Consider the following 25,680-nt stretch of genomic DNA (forward strand, 5'->3'; position numbering starts at 1 on the left):
AACATGCATGATATCCAAACTAAAATATGGTTGGGGATGAAATTTCATAATTTTTTTATTTTTTTACTATTTTTTTAAGATGGGTAGAAAATCATTGTTTTTTTAACGGTCCAAAAATAATGATTTTGTACCAATTTTAAAAAATAGTAAAAAATTTGCAAAAATTCTAAAATTTCATCTCCAAGCATATTTTAGTATAAATATGATATTGAGTGCTTCGGATCAACAATTTAGCATTTGAAAACGAAGATATAAAATATGAGGTATAATGTGGTATGAAAAATATGAGGTATTGGAATCGTCCTCATGAATTTTATCTATTAATATATGAACAAATCATTTGTCGTAAGACATTTAAAAAGAAATAGATCCGTAAATAGCCGAATTCTTAATTTATAAAGAAAAACAAAAATTATGCGTAGACATTTTATTAATTAATTCACACACTAATAAAGCTTGAAATTTTCAAATTTTGCTTCGAAATTGAAAGGTTGAAAAGATTTCTAAGTTAAAGTATATTTTGCTGCTTAACTAGAAAGCAAAGTAATTAATACTAGTACAAAAGATATAATCATTGTCAGCACATTTTTTTTTTTTTTTTACACTATTGGTAGAAGCTACCAAACCGAAAAATCGAAAAAAATAATAAAAATTACATCTATTGCCTCTCCTTACAACCTCTCACATCTATCTCAATTTGCTCTTGCAAAATTTCATCCACAACATTCCCTCTTCATGAATTTGATCAAATAAATTCATTTAAGGCAACACCTTATCTCTAAAGACTTTCTCATTCCTTTGCTTCCACACAAACCACATGGTTATGCTAAACCATACAATCCAGACTCTTTCATTTTGAATTCCAGCTGCCATAGCTGAACACTTAGACCTGGACCAAGTCTGCTCAATAGAATCTCCTAACACCATTAGTCTATATCCCAAGAGATTAGACAATCGGTTCCAAACAGACCGTGCATAAGCACACTCAAAAAGTAAGTGGTTAGCTGTTTCACATTAGTACCAGTTATTGTAAAGAACATACACTGATAATCATGATGGCAAACAGGTAATTTATTGTGGACATATCAGTGTTGGTTCTTTAATAAGAAACCAACAGTCCGACACTAATAATTTAGCGATTTTTTAGTGTCGGCTATAGATAACATCATAACAATCTGATAACAATTCGAGTCCCAACCCTCCTGCGTTCCCAATATGAGATTCAGGTAGTATCAATTATCATTGGTCAGAGCTTGTTTGAAGGATTCATCTTGGCAGATATAAGGAAGAATAATAAATTTGGATACGTCTCACATTTTATTTGCTGACTATTAACATTCCTCAACTATTAATAGTAAAAAGAGAACTGAGCCCATTTCCAAGGTTCTGATAAAAACACATAAGAGTCATAGGAAAGAAATACAATAAACCAAGGCTGACAAGTGTTCCGAATTCTGAATTTTTTAAAAACTCAAGAACACATCAAAATGTTTGAATATAAATTAAGGAAACATAGACGCCGCGTAGGAATTTTCAAAGCCGCGATATGAACAGAATTAAATTATTTTTTTGCTTGGCAGATGTTTGTTGGTGTAAGTAGGACGTATGTCAATACCCGCAACGATGAGCCCTCCATTTAGGTTGTCGAGCTGGTTGGTGCATTCCTTGAGTCCTACCACAACCTCACCAGGACCATCGCAGTAAAACTGCCCCATCTCCAGCTCCATCCATCCATCTGACCTCTTTATGGGCAATCCAATGTGTTCATTGTGGAACTCGGAATACATATCTGGATCTGTGCATAAAACCTTAATCCACTGCAAGCGCATTAGATGATATTCCAAAGAAACTGATGCTTCCAGGAGATTGAATGTCGAGTCAGGCCCTATTAATTTGAAGATGAGAACTGCAGCGTAGTTTGTGTCATGTGAAAGTCTGAGCACTTGTTGGGCTCCAGCACCAGTGCGTCCCGGAAACTTATTATTCATAAACAAAAATGATTGTTTATTTAATTTGATACACGACTATGTTAGATAACTATAGGTCCCTGTGGAGTAACTAGTAACAATAATCAAGACTCAAAATTATAATGGTAGTAGTTACCGTGGGCATTCTTTAAACAGCAACTTGTTAGTATTATCGGATAGCTTTATCTCTAAATCTCCTGCCAATAGCATATGGCCTCTCTTCGGGTGTCCTCTGTTCGATTTAAAACTCTGTTCCCCCTTAAACGATAAAATAGCAAAAGAAAATATTAAATCAGAATAATTCAACCTTATCAGTTTGGGTAACTTGGAGCACTACAATTTTTTTTTTTTTTGGATGTAGTCTTCATAACTTCATATGTGATGATAACTGCCATTTTGAAAGAAAATTCGTACCCACAAATGATTGATTAGCCAGGATATTATTCGGGAAGACATTTCACCAGCAAATGCAGAAAGGAAGAGACCAGCCAGGGCAGCGGGGAGGCCAAAAATCCAACGGAGTATGTTTGACATGGCTCCTGATATATGATTTGTAAGTGCTAACAGAAAAAAGAGGAAGGAGATATATATGGATAGATTGGAACTTGATTTGTAAATGCTAACAGAAATAGGAGATGGAGATGTATATGAATAGATTGGAACTTAATTTGTAAATACTAACAGAAAGAAAAGAGGAGATATGTATAGACATAGGAACTTGGTAAGAAGAAGACTCAGCATTGAGGTCAACCGAACTCGGTCCAAGACTGAACCTGTCTGGAAGCAACTTGCTCTGTATTTTAACATTTATATTTGTTTCTTTTTTTATATAATTAATAGTATTGAAGTCAATATTAAATTATCAAAAAATTTAAGCGTCACGTTTATAAGGAGGGATGTAGACATCGGACTCAGGAGTGCGGATCCTCTAAAGTAAATCAAATGTTGAGTTTAGATCCGAACCGTCTAATCAGAATACATCAATATGGTCAAATTGGAATCTCTTTAATATTCGTGTGAAAACATATCTAACGGTCTGAATCTAAACTAAAAATTGGAATTACTTTAGGTAATATGAATCATGACTCAGGATGAGGCACTTGCCTACTCTTAGCTTAAAACATTTTGTAAAATAGGCTTCTTTTGTCTATTTTATTTAAATTAAAAAAATATGTCTGTGTTTAAAAGAATTATATAAATATTTTTACCTTGAAAATTGTGTCCCCTGTATCTTATATTCTGACTTCGCCCTGTATTTTTTTTTGTTGCCAGCAGCAAAGGAAACAATGAAAAATAGTGTTAATTAGCTGCAAAACTTATTTGAATGGAAAAACTCTTTCCTTATCTAATAATTAGGATCCTTTTTTTTTGGAAGCAGCTAACAGTCCCCCAACTCCAGTCCCCCAAAAATCCCCCAACTAATTCTGTAAATATCAATACTAAATCCTGTAAACATCAATACTAAATCCTGTAAACTAATTCAACAAATCCTGTCAACATAAAACTTTCAATTCTGTGTGGTCCCCAATAACTTTCACTTTAACTACCACTTTAACCACCACTTTAACCACTTTAACTACTTTAATTAGGACCACTTTTAAACCTTTAACCAGGACCACATCTAGAAGATCTCTAACAGCTTTTCAAAACTAAAAACTAACCATAACTACATTAAAACTTTGTAAACAAAAATATGTAAAAAATATTCAAGTTTTTTTTTCAAATTTATTTTCAAATTTTTGTTTTCAAATTTTTTTTTCAAAACTTTATATTCAAACTTTTTATTCGGAATTTTTATTTTCCAAAATTTATTTTCAAAATTTTTATTCGGAATTTTTTTCAAAAAAAATTTTCAAAATTTTTTTTCAAAACTTTTTTCAAAATTTTTTTTTGAATTTTTTCTTCGAAATTTTTTTGCCTCCTTCTAGATACTACTTTTAATTATTTTGAATTATGTAAACCTTACTACATAACTCTGTAAATAGTTTCGTTTAATCCTATAAATCGGTAAAAAAAAATTCAATTTTTAATTTTTTTTCAATATTTTATTTTATTTTTCAAATTTAATTTTTTTTAAATGTAAAAAAAAGAATTCGAGTTTTTTTTTTCAAATTTTTTTTTCCAAATTTTTTTTTTCAATTTTTTTTTCAAATCTCATTCTAGTTACACATAGTATCCTGTGAACATACACATATATTATCCTGTAAACATACACATAATATCCTATTAACATACACATATTATCCTGTAAACATACACATAGTATCCTGTGAACATACACATATTATCTTGTAAACATACACATATTATCCTGTAAACATACACATATTATCCTGTGAACATACATATTGTACTTGGAATTATGGCAGTAGAAAGCGCGTCAGAACTAAGCTAAAAAGAGAAGGCTTTTATACACGGGGATTTTCGGAGGACTGTAGCCCGGGGAACGTTACCTTTCAAAGATCCCCCAACTCCAGTCCTCCAAAAATCCCCCAGATATTTTCAAAGATCCTGTAAACTAATGGAGCAAATTCGGTAAACTTCAATACTAAATCCTGTAAACTAATAAGAATGTCATGGAATTAATGCAATATTAGAAATAGGGGTTGAACTTGTCACAATAAAAGTAAAACTTGTACCTAAAATAACAGTTAAACGAATTCTATAGACATAAGTTAGAATCCTATAAATATAATTAAAGAATCCTGTAGATATAATTCACCTTCATAAATAATATTTACTAACTTACTATGTACAAATCAAAACAAACATGAAAAAAAATCTAACATAACACTACTTATAAAAGTATAACATAATAACCAGGCCCAGTACATTTGACAACTCTGCATTGCCAAATAAGGCAGTAATTAAGGATACAATGAAGGATGATCATGTCAGGTCCTTGAACAAAAAAGTTTACATAAAGAAAAAAACAAAAGAAAGAGCAAAGGTTACTCAAAGTGTCGCCTCTCCCCTGCCTGGTTAGCACCTGACTCTCTAATCACCTGCCAAAAAATAGTAAAAAAATTTCAAAAAATATAAAATTGGGTCTCTAAGCACATTTTAATATGTAGAACAAGATGAACGGTTCGGATCAACTGTTTAAACTTTGTAAACGGAGATAGAGATGTGGGGTATGGTTGGAATACAAAACTAATAGTGCATTTTAACCCTACTCTTGATTAATATAACATATTAATAATGAAAAGAAATCTTATATAAAATCTATACGAACATGGTCACTAGTTATAAGCCAAGATTACCATTACACTTTGCACTCTTTTAGCATCTTCGCAATTGACAATTGTGACTGCTAAATGGACAAGTTAAATGAAGTGTAAGAGTTGATACCAACAGGTCCATAAACCAGGAATAATTTAATACCAGTAAGTATATGCTTGAATTGAGTACCCAACAACTATGGTATCCCATCTTGGCATGGTAGTTCACTAATCCTTGATTTGAAATTGAGCACCGAAAGAAAGTGAGAAGATGTGTTAAACAAGCAAATTGATTGAGTTGATTGGGTGTGCAATTAGTCTACAATCTACATACTTCACAGGAATATTTAGTGGCATAGAATTTCAAATTCTGAAATTCAAATGCAGTAACTTCAGCCAAAGAAAAAAGAAAACTGCAATGGAATACCCTTGAAATGCTGTCTCAGTAGCAAGCAAAGCTGCCCTAAGTCTCGAAGCAACATCAGCAACACTTTCACTGCCTTCCGGTGGCATAAAATGATTTTTTTCATAAAGGGCCCACACCTCTGCATACTGTTAAATTGAAACTAATTTTAGCTACGTGTACAAAAAGTTAAAACCAAAAAAATTATCGATAAGATACCACCAGTACACCTTGTCAATAAATCTGTTTTGATTCACGTTTAAAAGAGAGTTTCATGTCTTCTGAACTTCTCAATGTGAACAAATCATTTGCAAACTTCGTTTTTCAAAGAGAACAATCGCTCATTCAAGAAAGGCTGCTGCTGCTACTACTACACGGTGCACTATATATTGAAAGCCAACTCAATGACTCACCTTATCATGTGAAAGGAGCTCAAGTGTCCGAAAATATCATTCACGCAATTCTACAATTTCTTACAAAACATTAACCCAAATCATTACCAACTGACCTCAATTTTGTGCCATAAAAACATATAAAAAGTGAACTCCATAGTGAAATATTTTGAAAACGCATTCAGTCTACACAAATAAAACTCACTTTACAACTGGAGCTATCAATTGAAATTCCCAAAACTCTAGCAACTTCTCTAGCAGTTTCTGTCGTTCTTGAAAATGGGGAATAACAAATCCGGACTCTGTCAATTGTGAAGTTCTTTTCCTCTAACTCCTATGAACTGGGATGAAGTTGGTGCTCAATTAGCAAACAACACAGTATGGTTAAGTCTAACTGACAAACCTGATTCTTCTAGGGGCATATAATTTCTTACTTTAGATACATGAAACCTAATATGAACATACCGAGATAGGTCAGCCGATTTGCATGTGCCTGAAATTTGTACCTAAACCCCTTATACAGAGAAGGTCAGGACTTGGGAAATTAGCAGGATCTCGTGCTGCCTCGAGCAACTGTATGTGTGTCAATGCATCTTCAGGTCTCTCCACAGTAAAATCCATTGCATAACTACAGGCATTTCAACAAACAAGTTATAAGCATGATTTTTCTTCTTCTTTAATTTCACATTCTCTTTGACATTTATATAGCGAGAAGGTAATGAAACTCTAATTTAAATTTTACTGTCAAATTCAAAGGGATTGAACTAAAAAATACGAAATATCTGCGAAACATAAAAAAATCTGATGCCTCAAACATGTGAAGCAGGATTTGCCGTGGCAGAAGCAGCTGCAGCATTAAGGAAGGAGAGCAATCCACTAGCGTTGAGGAAGGATTTGCCATGGCAGAAGTCCGGGGATTTTCGGGGGATTAGTAGACGGGGGACAATACCTTTTCTCATAATTTATAAGCAGGCATTGCAGAATACGATAAGAAAATCCCGGCACGTCTGGAGTTTGCATCTGCTGCCATATTACCCAATGAAATGAAATTAGCAGCGTATAGAGCTGCATTGTGTCAGTGACCCAATAACAACTGATGCCCTTGGATTTTATGGCAGCAGTATTGATGGAGCTATGCAAACCAGCCTCTGTCATAGAAGACCTGCCACTAACAGACTACCTAGTGGTGAATTGAATCCAAAACCATGCTATATACACTCTAGCGATGAATCCTGTAAATCTAATGTAAGAATCATGTAATGAACCAGTAAAAACAGACTAAATGCATCAGATTAGAAGAGGATGATCACAAAGTCAGAAGTTAACTTCCTTTTTTGAAGTCAACAAATATCTTTCATCTATTCTCATTTTGACAGGTGATCTAGAATACAACATGCTAAATACCACTGTACAAAATTTTCCATTTATAGGGACTTTGGTGATTTTAAACTGATTTTTTAATATCAAACTGACAAAAACAAAAAAGGTGTAAAATATTGTTCGCTGGCCTATGAACTGCCCCTCACAAATCCATAGGTTTCATAGAGTTCCTAGTCTTCATAAATTTTTGATATTTTTTTAGCATACAATACATTAATTGACCATCATTTTCAGATAAAGAACTAAAAATATGGTGTAGCCAATTGCTCACAATAATTTTCTAAAGTTTAGATGTTTATAATGGGCAAAACAGTCAACATAATATACTCTATGCCAAAATTAATGAAATAAATATATAAAAATCATGAAAAAATCACAAATGTGTATGCAAAGACATCAGGGACATAACTCTAGACTCTACAGTTCATGTGTACAAAAAAAATCTGAGAACTGAACTGAAATATGAAAGATAACCCTTCAATCCCTCGTGCATGCCTCACCTTAAACATTTTTTTATTTCAATTTCAATTAGTGTACTATATGTGTGGTATGGAGTTAACTATGCTATACATGTATGTTAAGAGAATAAATGAAAATAACTTACCAGATGCAAGATTTTACAACGATGCAGAGGGTACATACCAGTGCTGGCTGTGCCTTCCATATTGTGAACAAAATAATATTTGATACCAATTGCAGTCTCCTAGTTATTGTGATACTTAAGATATATTTCATATATTTGTTGTTATAAATTTGATGCTAACTGTTGCACGTGTATGGCTTGATTCAATTAGTTTTGGAATATGATGCCATTATGGGGAAGGGGGGTCAATGATACAACCATAACAATGAATAATGAGCATAAAAGGGTAAGAAGAACACTTGCTATTCAAAGTCAAAGTTTGCCAGTAATAAGAAAGCAAGTCAAATCAAAATTGGATTAGGCTCTATCTCATTTACTTTGGAAATAAATAGAAGCTTAAACACTCTGATATTAAGAAAATTCTGGTGGAATAATTGTTACAATAAAACCAATTCTGATTGAAATAACTACCCTGATTTCTTTGTGAGACCTATATAGGATGATAAAGATGAAGTGCAAAATCAACATAGTGTTGATACTAACACATTATCAACAATCAAATGAGACCTATATAGTATGGAAATTCAGAACTGCAAGCTGTCGTATAAAAATTGTTCAACTTGAGTGATGAATCTACCTTCTGCAATTAAGCATCTCTTTGTAATTCAAAATTGAATTCAACCTCTAAACCTTGAGTTGCTCCTTGAACCGATTGATGAAATTATTGTCTCTGGCATCAACCTCTTCTTCAACCACCTCATGAAATCAGAAAATAGTACATATTAGATAAGTATATTTAAAATGTCATTTACACAAACACCTCATGTGCTCTAGTCTAAAATTGGAAATTTAGAGAGTAAATTACCGTCAACTGTAGATACCTCTTTAGCAATCTGAGCTCAGGTGACGATCTGTTGTCCACTGATCTAAGTGATCTGAGCTCATTGACACTGACAATAATTTCGGCAAGGTACCTGCAATGGAGAAGAGGCTAGGCAGCTAACACAACCTCTGCCTCCTCGGCGCACAACGCCGACACGACACTGTATATCCCACAACTACGCGTCACTTCCTGATCGACTTGGCGCTGCTGGGACCTTGCTTGAACAGGATCGGTGCCATCTGTAGAGAGATAAAGGGAGTAGCGAGACAGAGAGAGAGAGAGAGAGAGCTCCGATCAGTGGTGCCTGGTCTGATCGGTGGTGCCGCGCCCGATTGAGATCAGCGGAGTGGAGAGATTCGAAATGAAAATTTGTACGGGAGAGATCTGGAAAGAAAAGAAAAAGAGGATGGGGATCGGAGATTTTAAAAACCATTAAATCGCCTTAATGAATGAAGAAGGGAGGTTTATCCAGTCGGACCGTTAAAATCAGTTAGGGAGGTTTATCCAGCCGGACCGTTAAAATCCGTTAGAAGTACGTTGAAAGCGCGTCAGGGATTTTCCGGGGACTGATGGCCGGGGGATTATACCTTTTCTCTTTTTTTTTTCCCTTTCCTAGCTTTCTTTTTTACAATTTAAATAAATTAAAATAATTAAGGTTCTTGAATTTTCAATTAAAATATTATGAATTAAAACCATAGGGTCTACCTGATATAATTTATTAATTAATAATTATTATGTAATTATATAAGTGATTAAAACCCAGAGAAAAATCAACGACGATCGAGGAACGACAGGGGCGTACGGCAACAATTGTTCTATCAATTTTTTTATTTTGGTATTTCCTTGCTTTTGCAACCGATTAGTCGAAGGAAATTTGTCTCTAATCAAGTACGTAATCAAGAATGGGAGGAGTATTCGCGATCAATACTGTCGGTATACCATCGTGAATATTACCGTCACTAATAGAAAAAAAAAACATTTTTATGACGGTATACCCTTGCAGATAGTCACTTTTATCGTCGCTAATACTCTCCCATTCTTGTTGTATACTGAATCATGATTTTATCGTTGAATAATATAATAAAAAGTTCTTATAAATTATTCATAATTAAAGCAAATGATTCAAGGAAAATCTTATTAAGAGATATGTAAAAATAAAATCAAAATGAAATTATATACTGCTGTTATAAAATAACAGAATTAATTAACTTTAAGCATTTTTATTTTGAAAATTAATAAGAAATTACGACATTGAATTAGAAGTTATAATTGAAAGTCCAATGTAAAATTAACAATCAACGAATAAGAATTCATAATTTTTTTTTAACATTAGAATTAGAAAGGGATTTATTTTAAAGAAAGCTTGTTAATGATAAAATTCAATAGAGGAAAAAAAAAACTGCAACGTCGACGAATTAGAAATCAGAATAGCAAGTCCAATATAAAGGATGTAATATTTTAAAAGAATTACAAAAAATAATTGGATAATCTGGAAATCTCAGTTCATTGAAGTTAAAAAAATTACCAAAATTATGGTGTCATGAACTAAGATTGGGAGACACTTTAAGTTAATATTATGAGACTAGGATGATATTTTACAATTCTACATTAGTTAATATATAAAATAAGGCAATGAAATATGATTTTCAATTTTAGAAGCTTTATACGTTTTCCTTTTTGAAGGAAACTAAAGTTTAATCTGCAGTTTTATAACCAATATATATCATTAATTGAGCTATTAAAGATAAACACGTATATTAATTAGTAATCTAATAATTGGAAACACAACAAACACAAAGGTGTAAATGCATGTTAATCAAACAAAGGTGTACTGCTATTTAGCATTGTTGCAATTGACTTAGATAAACACATTTATACAATAAACTCTCTTACAAACAACGGGAGTCCTGAGTTTAGGTCCACTTTTATCAATTACATAGAGAAAATAATATTTTGATACATAGGAAGATGATGGATTTATCTATTAATATATAAACAATTCATTTCGCGGAAGACATTTAGAAATAAATAGATCCGCAAATGATGGAATTCTTAATTCATAAAGAAATAATACTAATTGCCGCAATGACCTTGCCTACTCTGGGAAAGCACCTTCACTTGCCTCTTTTCAGAAGTTTTTAAGCAGCATAGAAAATGAAACGAGTGTAGCTGCCACAGTGTCGATCAAAACAGCGGATACTGGGGTGGGGGGCGGGCGGGGGTGGAAGTCAACTTAATGAAGCAGGAATATGCTGCCACACGGATGGGCCTGGACTGCCAACTGGGAAGCAGGGGTAGGTTTTGCTTTTTTTGAAGGCGAAATTCTTTTGGCTTATAAAGCGCAACATGCCACTGCTTACTCACCCTTGCATGCAGAGGCAATCGCCATGCTACAAGCCATCAGATATTGCATTGAGAAAAGGTGGGAGTGTTGTGTTTTTGCCTCTGACTGTAGCAACCTAGTCAGGTTGGTGACGCAGCCAATGCCACCAGAGGCTGATTGGACAGCAAGTAGGGAGGTCGGGGAAAGATGGGAGATACTGAGAAGGAATGACAACTTGCGTTGTGTGCACATAAGCCGTAGTCACAATGAGTTGGCTGATAGCTTGGCAAACAAAGCCCGCAGGTGGAAAACAGACTGTTTAGGTTACACTTTCCCAATGTTATCTGATTGAATGTAATAGGATATAGGCAGAATAGAAGTTAAGGAATCTTATGTAAACTCTGATGGTCATGTAATGAAGCCTATGGGCAATTGAGCGGAAAAAAATAAATAATACTAATTATGGGTAGACGTTTTGATAATTAATTGACACACTAAAAAAGCTTGAAATTTTGAAATGTTTTTTTCGAAATTGTAAGTTTCAAAAGATCTCAATAGAAAATAGATATTGGAGAGGCTTTTTATAAAGGATAGACTTTTATTTTTCTATATAAAACTTTGACAATCAGGCATCATATGTGTCATAAGAACAATCTATCACATTGTTCATGTTTCTGTCTACCTTCATATGTGTTCAGTAGTATGTTTATTTTAACAGATATGTTTGTTTACATAAATACATCGTAATTAGCCATTAATAATAAGTTAGTTCCATTTTAATATATATTTATTTAAAATATGTGTCTGACAGTATGTTTTAACATTAAGAATATCTTTGAAGAAATTTTGAAGTCCACTGATATTAAACAGACTCCCTCTATACTTTTCTGTGTTTTTCTCCAATATTCCATCCTACGATGTTTTGTGGCCTTTAATCAATCATTGAATATTGTTTGTTCCATTGAATTTCATCACTACAGTTTTATATATATAATGACAGAGGACATTGACTCATGGCTCCAGTCTAGTGTCAAACCTCATGGAAACAATTAATAAAAATTTACAATTTACAATACATAATTCTTTTACGCAACATATGGACTAATACAAAAACGCAAAGAATAGACGGCATATTATACAAGTTTTCTTAAAATTCTCATTATATATGTGTCCAAAGCAAGAAAACACTTCCAAAAATTTGCTTCAAAAATTTATGCACATTATATATATACGGTTTTACTATTTACAGCCGTGTATAAATGTGTTTCAACATTCATACATGGTTCTTTATTAAAAACCGTGTATTTATGTTGGAGTGCATTTTAGGACGGGCGTATATGAATGCTCCAACAATTTTAAATAATTTTAATGTTTGATCCAAGTGTGATGAAAGTAATGCAAACTTTTCCATGTCATCGATATGTGCCTTATTGTTATAATGTAATGCATCTCTATCTATGTTTTTTTAAGTCATTTCTCTCATTTCTAAAGTATCTCTTCTTTTTACATGTGTTTTTCTGAGACATCTCTTGTAAACAAGCAAGGCTAGGGTGAGAGATAAGGTAACTGAGAAGGCGATTTCTGACAAATAAACTTCAAACAGACATATCTCAATGCTCGAGGGTCCAATAAAGGCATATGACCACTTTTCGAAAAGATCGCGAAGAGATCTACAAGAATTATCAATAAGTGATAATTGCATTTTTCATCCCTAAAAACACAAAGTAAAGAGCATCAAAATTTGAGTTGAAATTTCAGATTAAGATTTTTTCTTTCTAATTTTCTATTTTCTTGTTCCTTACCATACTTATTTTTCTTAGTCAATATTCATGTAAATGTACGAAGTCTCAGATTTAGGGTTTTTTTGGCCTAGTCTTCATTTTTTTTAGTTAGAATGTTATTAATATAACTAATAATATGTATTGAAATTAGTGTTTATATTGGTAAGCGTACTGTTTTTTGTATGACATGTGTTTGTTTTTGGCATTCAGATCTAGAGTTTCACTTATTTTTTTTTAAATATGAATTACACACGGTACGTTATAATAAAAAATCGTGAATAAAAAACCGTGTAGGATTAATGTTTTTATACATGGTTTTACTTTTGAAATAGTGCTTGATGTGTTTTAGAAAAAAAAAATAATGAATTATATGTGGTTTTTAATAAAAAAAATTGAGTAGGATTAGTGTTATTATACACAGTTCTAGAACTATGTACAATTTACCGACCTTATTGTACATGGTTGCAAAACCATGTATAAGCCCATTTTTCAGTCGTGTATGAAAGTGTTTTCTATAGTACGTAGTGACATTAGATTAATGAGTCAATATCGATAATTTTGAATTTTTGAAAACCCACTAGTACAGAAAACGGGACACGGTCCGAAAAGACAATGTTACACTGTTATACGACTGTGTTAGCGAGCATCGTGTATGAATAAGGGGGTACATTGTACACAGTTTCTAAACCATGTCATACTAACATATACAGTTAATAAAATCCAACCGTGTCAAGTCTTAAAAAAAAAGGCGCCGATAATGGTGATTTCTACAAGGTCGAAGTGACTGTGTACATTAACAAGGGCATATTATGTCTTGCATTTATAACTTGAATTTCTGTTGTGATTTTATATTTCCAATGTCATTGCATACATAGTTCCGTCTTATAGATTGCTAATGTATTCTACATGCCATCGATAAGACAATCATTGATCTCATGTGAGGAGATTCTTGTAAGAATTGTTGAGATCTGGGCTCAAGAATCTTAGCAACGGTTCAAAGCCTAGAGTTCAAACCCAAGGTGCTCCCTTGACAGGATTGTATGAATTGAACTTCGGTTAGGATTAATTGCCCCCTCTTTGCTAGGTTAAACAAATTTAAGTAATTAGACTAAGTAGTTAATCGCCCCCCATGTTAGATTAGGCCTTAGGATTACTTCAACCACAGAGTAGTATAGGGAACTACGTAGTTCAATACCTAAAATACTCTGAGTCTTGGTGATTCTACGGCTGATCTTTAGATCAGAAAACCCTCAAATCGCAAGTCATCAATACCTGTATACCACATGCGGATGGTGACATAGTGTTGAGAAATAAAGGCCTCAGACCCGTGAGAGTATTTTCGTCATAGGCACTTTTTAGGAAAAATAAAGAGCTCACATTTAAGGAGCTTCAATTTATTTATTCCTTTTTAGGGACTGTACCGTTAGGATTTTTTTACCGTTAAACTCTGGCTATATAAGCCGTGTACAAAGAGAAAGCAAGATAAGATATACAATATTTTCATCATAAAAAAAGGCTCTCTGATCTCAACTGTTAAAATCAACATGGTATCAGAGCACGTTTCTGATCCAAACTAAGGCTTCTGCAAAATCTCTTCAAGATACCTCAACCAAGTAAAATTCAAAAAAGGGCACTGTCAAAATGGCAGAAATTCTTCCAGATCCAAGGGAAACCACCACAATAATCAGGCATCAAGCCGATTTCAATTCATCTCAGAAATTAACCAATATCCCTTTGAATGAAAAAAACTATATACAATGGGCCAAAGCAGCCAGAGTTACTCTCAAAGCAAAAAGATTGCTCGGGTATGTCAATGGCAGCAAAATAAGACCCACACAGGGGGAGGATGATCAAGAAGAATGGGATGTGATAGATAGTCAAGCAATGACATTAATCACCAATTCAATTGATCCACAACTAACCACTTCCTTCTGGGCTTGCGAGACAGCAGCAGAGCTATGGCAAGCCATAGAGAAGCAGTTTAGTGATCCAACAAATCTTTCTCAAATCTACCAACTAAAAACCAAAATCATCAAAATTACTCAAGAATCAAGAGACATACCAGAATTAATCGGACTTGTAACAGCCAAATACGAAGAGCTCAAACTGTACAGACCACCAACCACTGACCTTAATGTGCTCCGAGAACGAGAAGAGATGGATAAAATTTACACATTTCTGGCAGCCCTTGATTCGAGCTACGAAGCCGTTAGAGCTCAGATCCTCCTCTCCAAAGAGAAATTGACATATGACGATGTGACAGCCCGTATCCGGCAAGAGGCAACAAGGCGAGTTGCAATGAAGACCTCCGACTTGAACCCGAAGCCGGAGGCTCATGCCTTCTCAGCCCAACACCTCTATGCCAAAGGAAGGGGAAAGGGGGAGATAGAGAGGTGCTCGCACTGTAAGAGGGACGGCCATACTCAAGAGAAGTGCTGGGTACTTCATCCCCACCTCCGACCTAAGAGGAACGATCGGAATCAAGAGGCGGCGAAGAAGAAAAACTTCTTCAAAAACCTAGATCCGAAAGAGGCGGAGAAGAAGGGGCTGATCTCTGCGAAAGGGGACCCGAATGGAGAAGAAGTCGTGCATTCTTCACGGGTTGAGCCAGGCTGTAGCGAAACCACAAGACTGGACAGACTAGAGTCCATGTTGTCTACATTACTGGGCCAAAAAATGGGCCAAGGTCCATTCTTATCTCAATTAAACATTAAAACCAAAACCAGCCCAGAATATTATAAAATCTGCTCCGAAAATTTGGTAGAAGGCATAAAAAAAACCAGAGCCAGTGAACACCTTCTAAATATAGATCATGAACTTAGGTGTTTAACTATAGGACTTACAACCAAAAATGCACCGCAAAATTGTACCAAATGGGTCCTTGATTCCGGTGCTACCGACCATATGACCGGGAATCAAAACTTGTTAAAAAATTATCGTCCAATTAATAATGAACAATTTTTTACTGTTGCAAATAATGAAAAAATTAGAATTAAAGGATGGGGCATGATTAGTATTTTCCCTAAAAAATTTCTTCAAGATGTCTTTTATGTTGAAAATTGCTCCGTAAATTTATTATCTATTAGTAAGCTTGCTAAAGAATTGAATTGTGAAATTGTTTTTAAAGAAAAAAATGTTATTTTTCAGGATCTTTTCACCAAGGAGAAGATTGGTGAAGGTTTCTTAGAAAATGGATTGTATTTTTTGAATAGCAACAAGATTATTTTCAACACTAGGAAAAATGAGGATTTAAGTGAACTTTGGCACAAGCAGGTGGGACATCCTTCCGACAAGATACTTAAACATATGTTTAATTTTACTAATATTGATTGTAGCAAGTGTGAAGTTTGTAAGCTTGCCAAGCATACAAAACTTCCTTTTTGTAACTCAAATTCTAAGAGTAATGAAACTTTTGAGCTAGTTCACTCCGATGTGTGGGGACCCGCTCCCGTAAATTCTTACAATGATTTTAGATATTATGTTATATTTATTGATGATTTTTCAAGAACAACTTGGATATACTTGATGAAAAATAAAAGTGAAGTTTTCTCTCATTTTCAAACATTTGTAAATTTTGTAGAAACTCAATTTAATAAAAAAATCAAAACTCTTAGAACCGACAATGGAACGGAATTTGTAAATCAAAATTTCTCAAATTTTTTAAAACAAAAAGGTATTATTCATCAAACTTCTTGCGTTTATACCCCCCAACAAAATGGTATTTCCGAGAGAAAAAACCGTCATCTACTTGAGATGACAAGAACGCTTTTATTTCAAAATAATGTTCCAAAGATTTTTTGGTCGGAAGCCGTCCTCACCGCAACCTATTTGATAAATAGGTTACCTAGTGCCATCCTAGATTTTAAATGTCCTATTGAAATACTTTATAATAAAAAACCGAATATTGATCATTTGAAAGTTTTTGGTTGCACTTGCTTTGTTCATAAAAATAAAATGGATAAATTGGATTTCACCTCAATAAAAACCTTTTTCGTTGGTTACTCTCTTGAAAAAAAGGGGTTTAAATGCTATGATCCTAAAACAAGAAAACTCTACATCTCAAGAGATGTAATTTTTTTTGAGAATGAATCATTTTATAATAAAAATGAAGAAAATCACTCTAATGAATTATTGTCAAATGAGTTTGTTGTACCTTGTGTTACTAATCTAGAAAGAAGAGAAATTTTTCTTGAAAATGTTGAGATAGGTAATCAAGAATCCGAAGAAGACGAGCAATTATCGGAAGAAACCGAAGAAAATGAGAATTATGAAGAAGTCCAAGTGGAAGAAATACCATTGAGAAGATCTAGTCGACAAATTCAACCTTCAACAAGATTGAGGGATTTCGTCACATATTCGGTACAATACCCCATACAAGATTATATTTCCTACAATAATATTTCTCATGAACATTATGCATTCTTAAACTCTTTGTCAAAAATAGAAGAACCAACTAATTATGAGATGGCAAAATTGGATCCAAATTGGTATAAAGCAATGGAAGAAGAACTACATGCCTTAATAAAAAATCAAACTTGGGAATTGTGTGAATTACCAAAAAATAAGAAACCGGTCGGGTGTAAATGGGTGTACAAAATTAAATACAATTGTGATGGGACTATTGAACGTTACAAGGCTAGACTAGTAGCCAAAGGTTATACCCAAACATACGGTATCGATTATCATGAAACTTTTGCACCCGTAGCTAAAATGAATACGGTGAGAATTCTTTTTTCCATTGCGGTTAATAAAAATTGGAATTTACACCAAATAGATGTAAAAAATGCATTTCTCCAAGGAACTCTCGAGGAAGAAGTTTATATGTCCTTACCTCCCGGTCACAAAAAAGAAGGAATTTCTAACCTTGTTTGTAGGTTAAAAAAATCAATCTACGGATTAAAACAATCTCCAAGGGCATGGTATGGTAAACTCAATCATTTCTTATTATCTTGTAATTTCAAAATGAGTCTAGCCGATTCATCCTTATTTACAAAGGATAATTCTAATGGTACCATCGTGGTTTTGGTTTATGTTGATGACATAATTATAACCGGAGATAACCAAAAAGAAATTGAAGGTATTAAAAGAAACTTAAAACAAAAATTTGAAATAAAGGATTTGGGCAAATTAAAATATTTTCTTGGGATAGAAATTGCTCATTCTACAAAAGGTCTATTTTTATCACAAAGAAAATATGTTCTTGATTTGCTCAAAGAAACTGGAAAAATAGGGTGTAAACCAGCTATCACACCAATTGACACCAATATAAAGCTCAATACCGAAGATGGTGAACCATTGAGTGATATCAACCAATTTCAAAGACTTGTAGGAAAATTAATTTATTTAACCGTAACTAGACCGGACCTTGCTTTTGCCGTGAGTCAAATTAGCAAGTTTATGCATGCACCAAGAACACCTCACTTAGATGCCATTGATAGAATATTAAGGTATCTAAAAGGTTCTCCCGGAAAGGGAATTTGGATGAGGAAAAATGGTACTAATGTAATATGTGGCTATTCCGATGCAGATTGGGCCGGTAGCTTCGATAGAAAATCGACCACCGGTTTTTGCACATTTGTAGGCGGAAATTTAGTCACATGGAAAAGCAAGAAGCAAAATGTCGTGGCGCGATCAAGTGCAGAAGCAGAATATCGAGCCATGGCATCAACCGCAAGTGAATTGACATGGATTAAGCAAGTGTTAACCGACTTGAATGTGAAGGCTAATGAACCAATGCAAATGTTCTGTGACAATCAAGCGGCAAGACACATTGCGGCAAATCCAATCTTTCACGAGCGTACCAAACACATTGAAGTGGACTGCCACTATATCCGAGAAAAAATTCAAACTCAAGAAATCGAAACTCCATTTGTCAAGAGTGAAGATCAATTAGCGGATATATTTACGAAAGGATCACTACAGCAGAAATACCCTTCTGCGACCGGCCAAATGGGTCGCAGATGGGTGAAGCGCCGGTCCCAGAAGGTGGGCGCCGGTCCCAGATGACCAAAATGGGTCGCAGATGACCCGGTCGCAGTTGCTCCGTCACTGATGACAGCCCTGCTGACGTCATCGGTCTCTGAAAGGTATAGCGCCGGTCACAGATGACCTCTTCAGCGACCGACTAAATCCGTCACGAATGCGACACGCTGACGTGGCTAGAAATCTATCAGAGACCGATTGGACGGTCACAGAAGGGTTCAAAATCGGTCGCAGAAGGTTATTTTATTTTATTTTTTTGGCATATTTTATTATTTTTCTTTTTTCCAATTGATACGAAATGTACCAAACAAATATAAATATTAAACCCATTATGGTCATGTATTTTTCTCGAGCCCCAATTTTGCTGTCAAATATAATTTTCCCAAGCAACAGAAGATGAAAAAAAAAAAAAGAACATGCATTCGCTCTTGCAACAAAGAACATGCATTCATACAGGAATAGCAAGGATTATCTAAACAAATACAATAAAAACAAAGAACATGCATTCATACAACAAAGAACAAGCATTCATGCAACAAGAAAGTTATGTTCTAATTTGCAAATACAATAAAAACTCTGCTCCTATTTGAAAAAACCCTAAACAATCCATTTGTACAGTTATAAAGGTAATACTAATATATGTACAATTTGACTCTCATTACACTTGCAACAAAGAACAGGCATTCATACAACAATAACAAGGAATAAGCAGCTCATACTAGAAACTCAATTTGCTATGCTATCAGGTATCATAATGATGATCAAACCTATATTAATGTACTATGTGAGAAGGCTTCAATGCCTAATTCCCAGAATAATCTATAGTGTATTGGAAAATGACAAAACAAAAACTTTCTTTTGTACTGACCTTCTGTTTTTTATGATTCAAGCTTAGATTGTCCTTTGGGTAGCATCAGAGACATATCCTGCCAAATGATATATTTTGATTCCATTAGAGATGTATGAAACAAACTCAATATATTTACATGTATTAATATAGCCTTTTGCTATTACTTAAAAATAAAGAATGGAAATTACTAAAACCTGTTCTAGTGCTTCTTGGAACATCTCCTTCATGGTCTTATTTTCTCTCTTCAACACCTACAGATTTATGAACTAAACTAGTTGTATTTACAAAAAAATTAAATAGATGAGAGAAAATTACAGGGGGATTCCAATTTACATCTTCAAATTCATAATTTGATTTAGTGGCATCCACATACATGCTACAAGTGACAAAGGGTGAAGTGAATTAAGATAAAGCATAATAAAATTGTACATGAAAATATAAAGGAAAAGATTGGAACTTACTATTCATAAGTGCCATATAGACGAACTAGAAGCTCATTCTTGGATTTCTTTCTCAGTTTAGCACTCACACTTCCATCATCTAAAATCTTTCGAAAGAAAAAAAAAACTCACGGTTGCCGTTTATTTGAGCGGTGGTACTACTTACAAGCATTGTGATATTTTTTTCGTGGTACAAACTATGGGGCTGGTACTGACCAGCTTTCAAATATACAAACATTTTATTATATTTGGTCAAATAGCTTTCTATCAGTAGACAGAATTAGAACCTAGCAATTAAATCTTTTCCTGTTTTTAGCTTAAACTGGATCATAGGAAAATGACGTATATAAACCAGGCAAAATAGTCAAACATTTAACAAAAAATAAGTTTTCCATTATAATAATTTAAAGGTTGTTTTAACATTTGGTAAATTAGTGGATGCTATATCTAGGGTTATTTGCAAAAATACAAAACAATCTCCATCAGATTCTGTTAACTTTCAAAACTGGGGCAATTTTACAGCATGAAAATCAACATAACAGTTGGTGACAGTATGATAAATGTAGAAAATTAGCTATCTTATTGTTACAATCATTTCCCTTGATATCCAGAAAGAATAGCCTTTTTTCAAGTGCCTAGCATTGATTAGAAATAAATAATAGTAGCTAATGATACAAATTTACATAAGTAAAAATGTAATACTACATTTATTTTCTTAACTTTGAAGAAAATATATGAGCCCCTTAGATCAGATTTTTGAGAAACAATGTAGAAACATAAAATACCTCCTTGTGCTTTACTGCTTTGGCTGCATAGGGTGCCTTCTCCTGAATTTTCCATAGAAAAAATATATTATTAAATACAACAGATCTGAAAGTTAAAATATTTCAGATAAATATTTCAAATTTCACTAAATCTTCAAGCAGCCAAACGAATGAGATGAAAACACTCACAGATTCTAACAGACTCTTCCATTTAGCTCCTCCAGCTTTGCTAATCTATATTTATTTAAGATAGAAAAAACATAAGTGCATCAATTGACCAGTAGATCAGTACAAATGTGAAGACTTACATGAAAACAAAGAAGGCAGAGGGAGGTCTCTTAGGCTTGTTTGGATCCTTTTTGACTTTCTTGGAAATTTTCTTAGGTGCAGGGCCCTTTCTCTTTTCAGCCGCCCTTCAATTAATAAACGGGAAACCATTAGAAACTCGCCTAGCCCCAAATTTCAAACCTAGCAACGAAAATACACGAGTGATAGAGGTTAACTTACGTTGATTCGGCCTTCTTAGGTCTTCCCATGGTGACAACCGCAAAATCACAGAGCGAATCAGAGAAAAATATCCAAAATTGAGGAAAATTGAAGAAAAATCAAGCTCTTATCAAATCTAATTGAAGAAAAGTTGGGGTAGAGATAAAGAGAGACACTGCTGGCGGGGTCAGAGAGAGAAGGATCGTCGACCAAATCCATGATCGGGGTTAGAGAGAGAGGCACTGCTGGCGGCGGGGATGTTTTTATTTTTTAGCTAACCCTAAATTGAGGCAGAGAGAAATGCGTGAGACAGAGAGAAAGGAGGGATTTATCAATGGGACCCTTCTGGGACCGGGCCAAATGGGTCCCAGAAGGGTGTGGGCGCCGGTCCCAGAAGGCATTGGGTCAAATCCGTCCCCGGTGCTTTTTTTATTTTTTATTTTTTTATTTTTCAGGGATCTTCTGCGTCCCTGGTCCCAAAACTCGGTCCCAAACGAGTCATTTTGCTGTAGTGGATTAAGCTCTAAGGTTTTCGAGAATATTTCATGCAAGCTAGAATTATATGATCTCTATAATCCTAGCTTGAGAGGGAGTGTTGAGAAATAAAGGCCTCAGACCCGTGAGGGTATTTTCGTCATAGGCACTTTTTAGGAAAAATAAAGAGCTCACATTTAAGGAGCTTCAATTTATTTATTCCTTTTTAGGGACTGTACCGTTAGGATTTTTTTACCGTTAAACTCTGGCTATATAAGCCGTGTACAAAGAGAAAGCAAGATCAGATATACAATATTTTCATCATAAAAAAAGGCTCTTTGATCTCAACTGTTAAAATCAACACATAGCATAGCGTCATCCGAGCTTTTGGTTGGATTTCTAAAAGGTGAAAGCACGTACCACTAAGTGAAATTTCAAGTGAAGAAACAAAATGAGAGGAATGTGGGCCTCAAATCTATTGGGCTTCTAACCCATTTTGTGTTACAATTTCCAACCGTAGGAGTGCCGGTTAGATTTCTATATATATATATATATTTTTTTTTTGTTCCTATTGGGCTTCTAATCCATTTTTTGTTCCTATTTATTATCACTTGGAATGGTCGTATAAATACACCAATTAAATTTATAGGTTATTTGATAAAAAAAATGAGTAAATTTGAATTTTACTTATATTACAATATTGACAAACAAATACAAAGACTATATAAGCATCTAAAACCCCTATAACAAAGCTTTACTAACAAAACTACAACAAATTATGTTCTTGAAAATCAACGTGGCAAGCTCAGTGATCTGAAGCGGTACTGCTACCGGTACGTAGTGATAGACATTGAGATGTATGGTGACATTTGTGGGAATGGGTCTGTAGGATCTCTAATCTCCTGCTCTCCTTCCAACATTCGCACTACATCACTCATGGTCGGCCGCCCATCAGGTCGATGTTGCACACACCACAACGCAACATTACACATCCTCTTTGCTTTCTCTCTATACATCTCCTCTATACCTGCTACGGCGAATACGGTATCTATCTGACCTGTTTCAAACTTTTGCCAGACAAATCTTGGGTACCATTGATCTTGGCTTTGGAGCTCTAGTTCGAAGTTCCGCCTCCTACCCATGATTTCAAAAAGAAGCATCCCAAAACTATAGACATCACATTTGTATGTTACCGGGAGGGCCATCCAGAGCTCCGGTGCTGCGTAGCCGGGAGTGCCTCTAGCTCCAGTGATGGTAAAATGTGTTAGTTTTCTCTGTCACATAATTTGGCCAGTCCAAAATCGGATACCTTTGGCAAAAAACCGGCAGTTAATAGCACATTGCCCGGCTTTATGTCATAGTGTACTATCCTTTGTTGGCACTCTTCATGCAAATATCTTATCCCCTTGGCCGTACCAATAGCTATCTCGTACAGCTTATCAAACCCAATTTTTTTCTCAGTGCTAAACAAATGTTGTTCAAGGGATCCGTTTTCCATGTACTCATACACAAGAGCTTTTACCTTCGGTTCGAAACAAAACCCGTAAAGTCTAACCAAGTGTAATGGAACGTTCTACCTATTGTACCAATTTCTGCCATGAATTGCTCTTTGGCTCTCTTATCCAAATTACTATTGAGGACTTTTACCGCAACCGGTACGCCATTTGGTAATTGTCCTTTGTACACCACACCAAAACCACCCGATCCAATCTTTTCAGAATAGTTCATAGTGAAACCCTTTAGATGAAAGGAAGTAAATTGTATTGGCCTCTCATTTAATATTTCGCCTAAAAACCGATCCATGCTCTGTAGCTCAACTTGGGAGAAACTAATTGCCGCACCGGCGGAGGTATCAGGATTTGCTACGCCTTCATCCATGCTGGTAGTTGTGTTCGATTGCAATTGCCATTCTCTCTTTTGCGGTCCGAATTTCTTGGCACATTTATATATGAGATATGCTGTATAGAGTGCAACTATGCCAATAACAACAATCGCTACTGCAAAAAATATTGAAATTTAACATAGGAAAATGAGAATTAATAAGAAAAATCAAGAACTCATGTTGGGTTTTATTAGTAAGGGAACCTTAAAATTTTTACTTATATGATTTCAATAAAGAAAGAGCAAGACACTCCATTGGTGATTTGAAAATTGTAGACTGATTCCATCTGAGATATCTTGTATTTAGGAAAAACAAATATGAAAATAAAAGAAAGTTATGAAATTTTAGGGGGAAGAAAAGAGAGTACCGATGGCTATAGCAGTGTAGGGGCTGATGCTCGCCATTTCCTTCGAAAGGAAGAACAATAGAGCGCGCGCGAGAGAGAAGAAGAAGAAATTCAGACCTTAGTCAATCTAAGACAATGAAATTTTAGTTCTCCTTTTCTTCTTCTAATTATTAATTAATCTGTGAAGTTAACATTGTGCACGCTTTGAATCGGGTATTTGATCTGCTGGTCTCATTATAACAATAAAGTAGGCACTTTTCGCGAGAGAAAAAACGCATTTATGATGGTACTCCCTCGCGAAAAATACCGTCGCAAATAGAAAAAACATGTTTATGACGGTATTCCGTTGCAAAAAGTCACTTTTTACCCTCGCAAAAAGTACCAGTCTTTTGTGCATCTCATGTCTTGATATTGAACTAGAAAGCTTAATTAGATCCTTGTCATTAATCCTTTACATATTTCGTCACAAAGTGTCAGTCTTAGGGGATCTTTTAAAAAGGAAAAGTCTATACAAATAACACGTGGGTGGGTTGGGGGTTGGGCCCACTCCTCACAATTAGACTTGGACTAATTACTAGGGAATTCAGAGAGTTGGTTTAGTTAAAATCAAATTAAAATTTTATTTAGTTTCTAAAAATATAACTGAACAAATCAATGGAATTAAATTTGTCAACTGAATAATACTGAACCAAACAAAATCAAAAAATTCAATTTATTTTATAGAACCAAAATAAAAAAATGTTCAAAACTCAATACATACATAAACACATTTAATAATCATAGAGACAAGTATCAAAATATATGCCAGTCAAATCAAAATAAGAAAGATTAAACGAATCAAATATTAAAAACTACAGCAATTCAAGTAAATATTGGTTTATTTAATTAGTTGAACCAAATAAAAGAGATAAGTACTTTCAAAATTTGGTTAAAATTATCGAATGACTTAAATGAAAATTTGTTGGTACCCTTTGAAAACCAAATAAACCACATCCAACGAAAACCTTTAGGGTGTGTTCGGATGTCACAGGATTACAGAATGTAAATGAAAATGAAAATAGGAATTCATTTTTGAAAAAGTGGAAACTCACGGGTACGGAATGCACGGGATTAATTATGGGAATATAAGAAAATGAGTGTTCGTTTGTATCATGGAATTAATTGTGGGAAATCTTTATTTATTTTAAAATATGTATATTTATTTAATTGTTTTAGTTTAGTTTAATTTAGTTTAGTTATAAATGATTTTTTATTTCATTATTGTTTTTGAATAGTATAATGTTCTGTTCTGTATTGATTTTAACCAATTAAGTTAAAGTTAGCTTAATATAAAAAAGTAATTAAATATAAAAGTAGAAAATATATAATTAGAAAAATTAGAAAACAAACAAACATTAAAAATATGTAATTAAAAACATTTACAAAAAAAAAAATTTATAAACATTTACAAAAAAATAAATTATAAACAAACAAACATTTAAAAATATGTAATTACAAAAATTAGAAAACAAATAAATATGTAA

The 25,680-nt window shown here is 34.1% G+C and overlaps 1 protein-coding gene and 2 pseudogenes across 1 annotated transcript; all 3 read right to left on the bottom strand.

The window, feature by feature from the left end:
• Positions 1-5,462: 5,462 nt before the first annotated feature.
• Positions 5,463-6,942, bottom strand: LOC144546113 (uncharacterized; annotated as a pseudogene).
• A 12,437-nt stretch (positions 6,943-19,379) lies between these two features.
• On the bottom strand, positions 19,380-21,197 carry LOC144546114 (uncharacterized; the record flags this gene model as incomplete). The annotated part of the gene is made up of 6 exons (XM_078294645.1): positions 19,380-19,841; positions 19,960-20,016; positions 20,099-20,141; positions 20,227-20,312; positions 20,991-21,032; positions 21,159-21,197. Coding segments are annotated over 6 exons (315 nt in total), but the record flags the coding sequence as incomplete, so codon positions are not given.
• Positions 21,198-22,756: 1,559 nt separating this feature from the next.
• On the bottom strand, positions 22,757-23,844 carry LOC144546115 (rust resistance kinase Lr10 pseudogene; annotated as a pseudogene).
• Positions 23,845-25,680: the final 1,836 nt, after the last annotated feature.

The sequence above is a fragment of the Carex rostrata genome, chromosome 29 (genome assembly GCF_964058835.1).
Source record: "Carex rostrata chromosome 29, lpCarRost1.2, whole genome shotgun sequence".
Classification (NCBI taxonomy): domain Eukaryota; kingdom Viridiplantae; phylum Streptophyta; class Magnoliopsida; order Poales; family Cyperaceae; genus Carex; species Carex rostrata.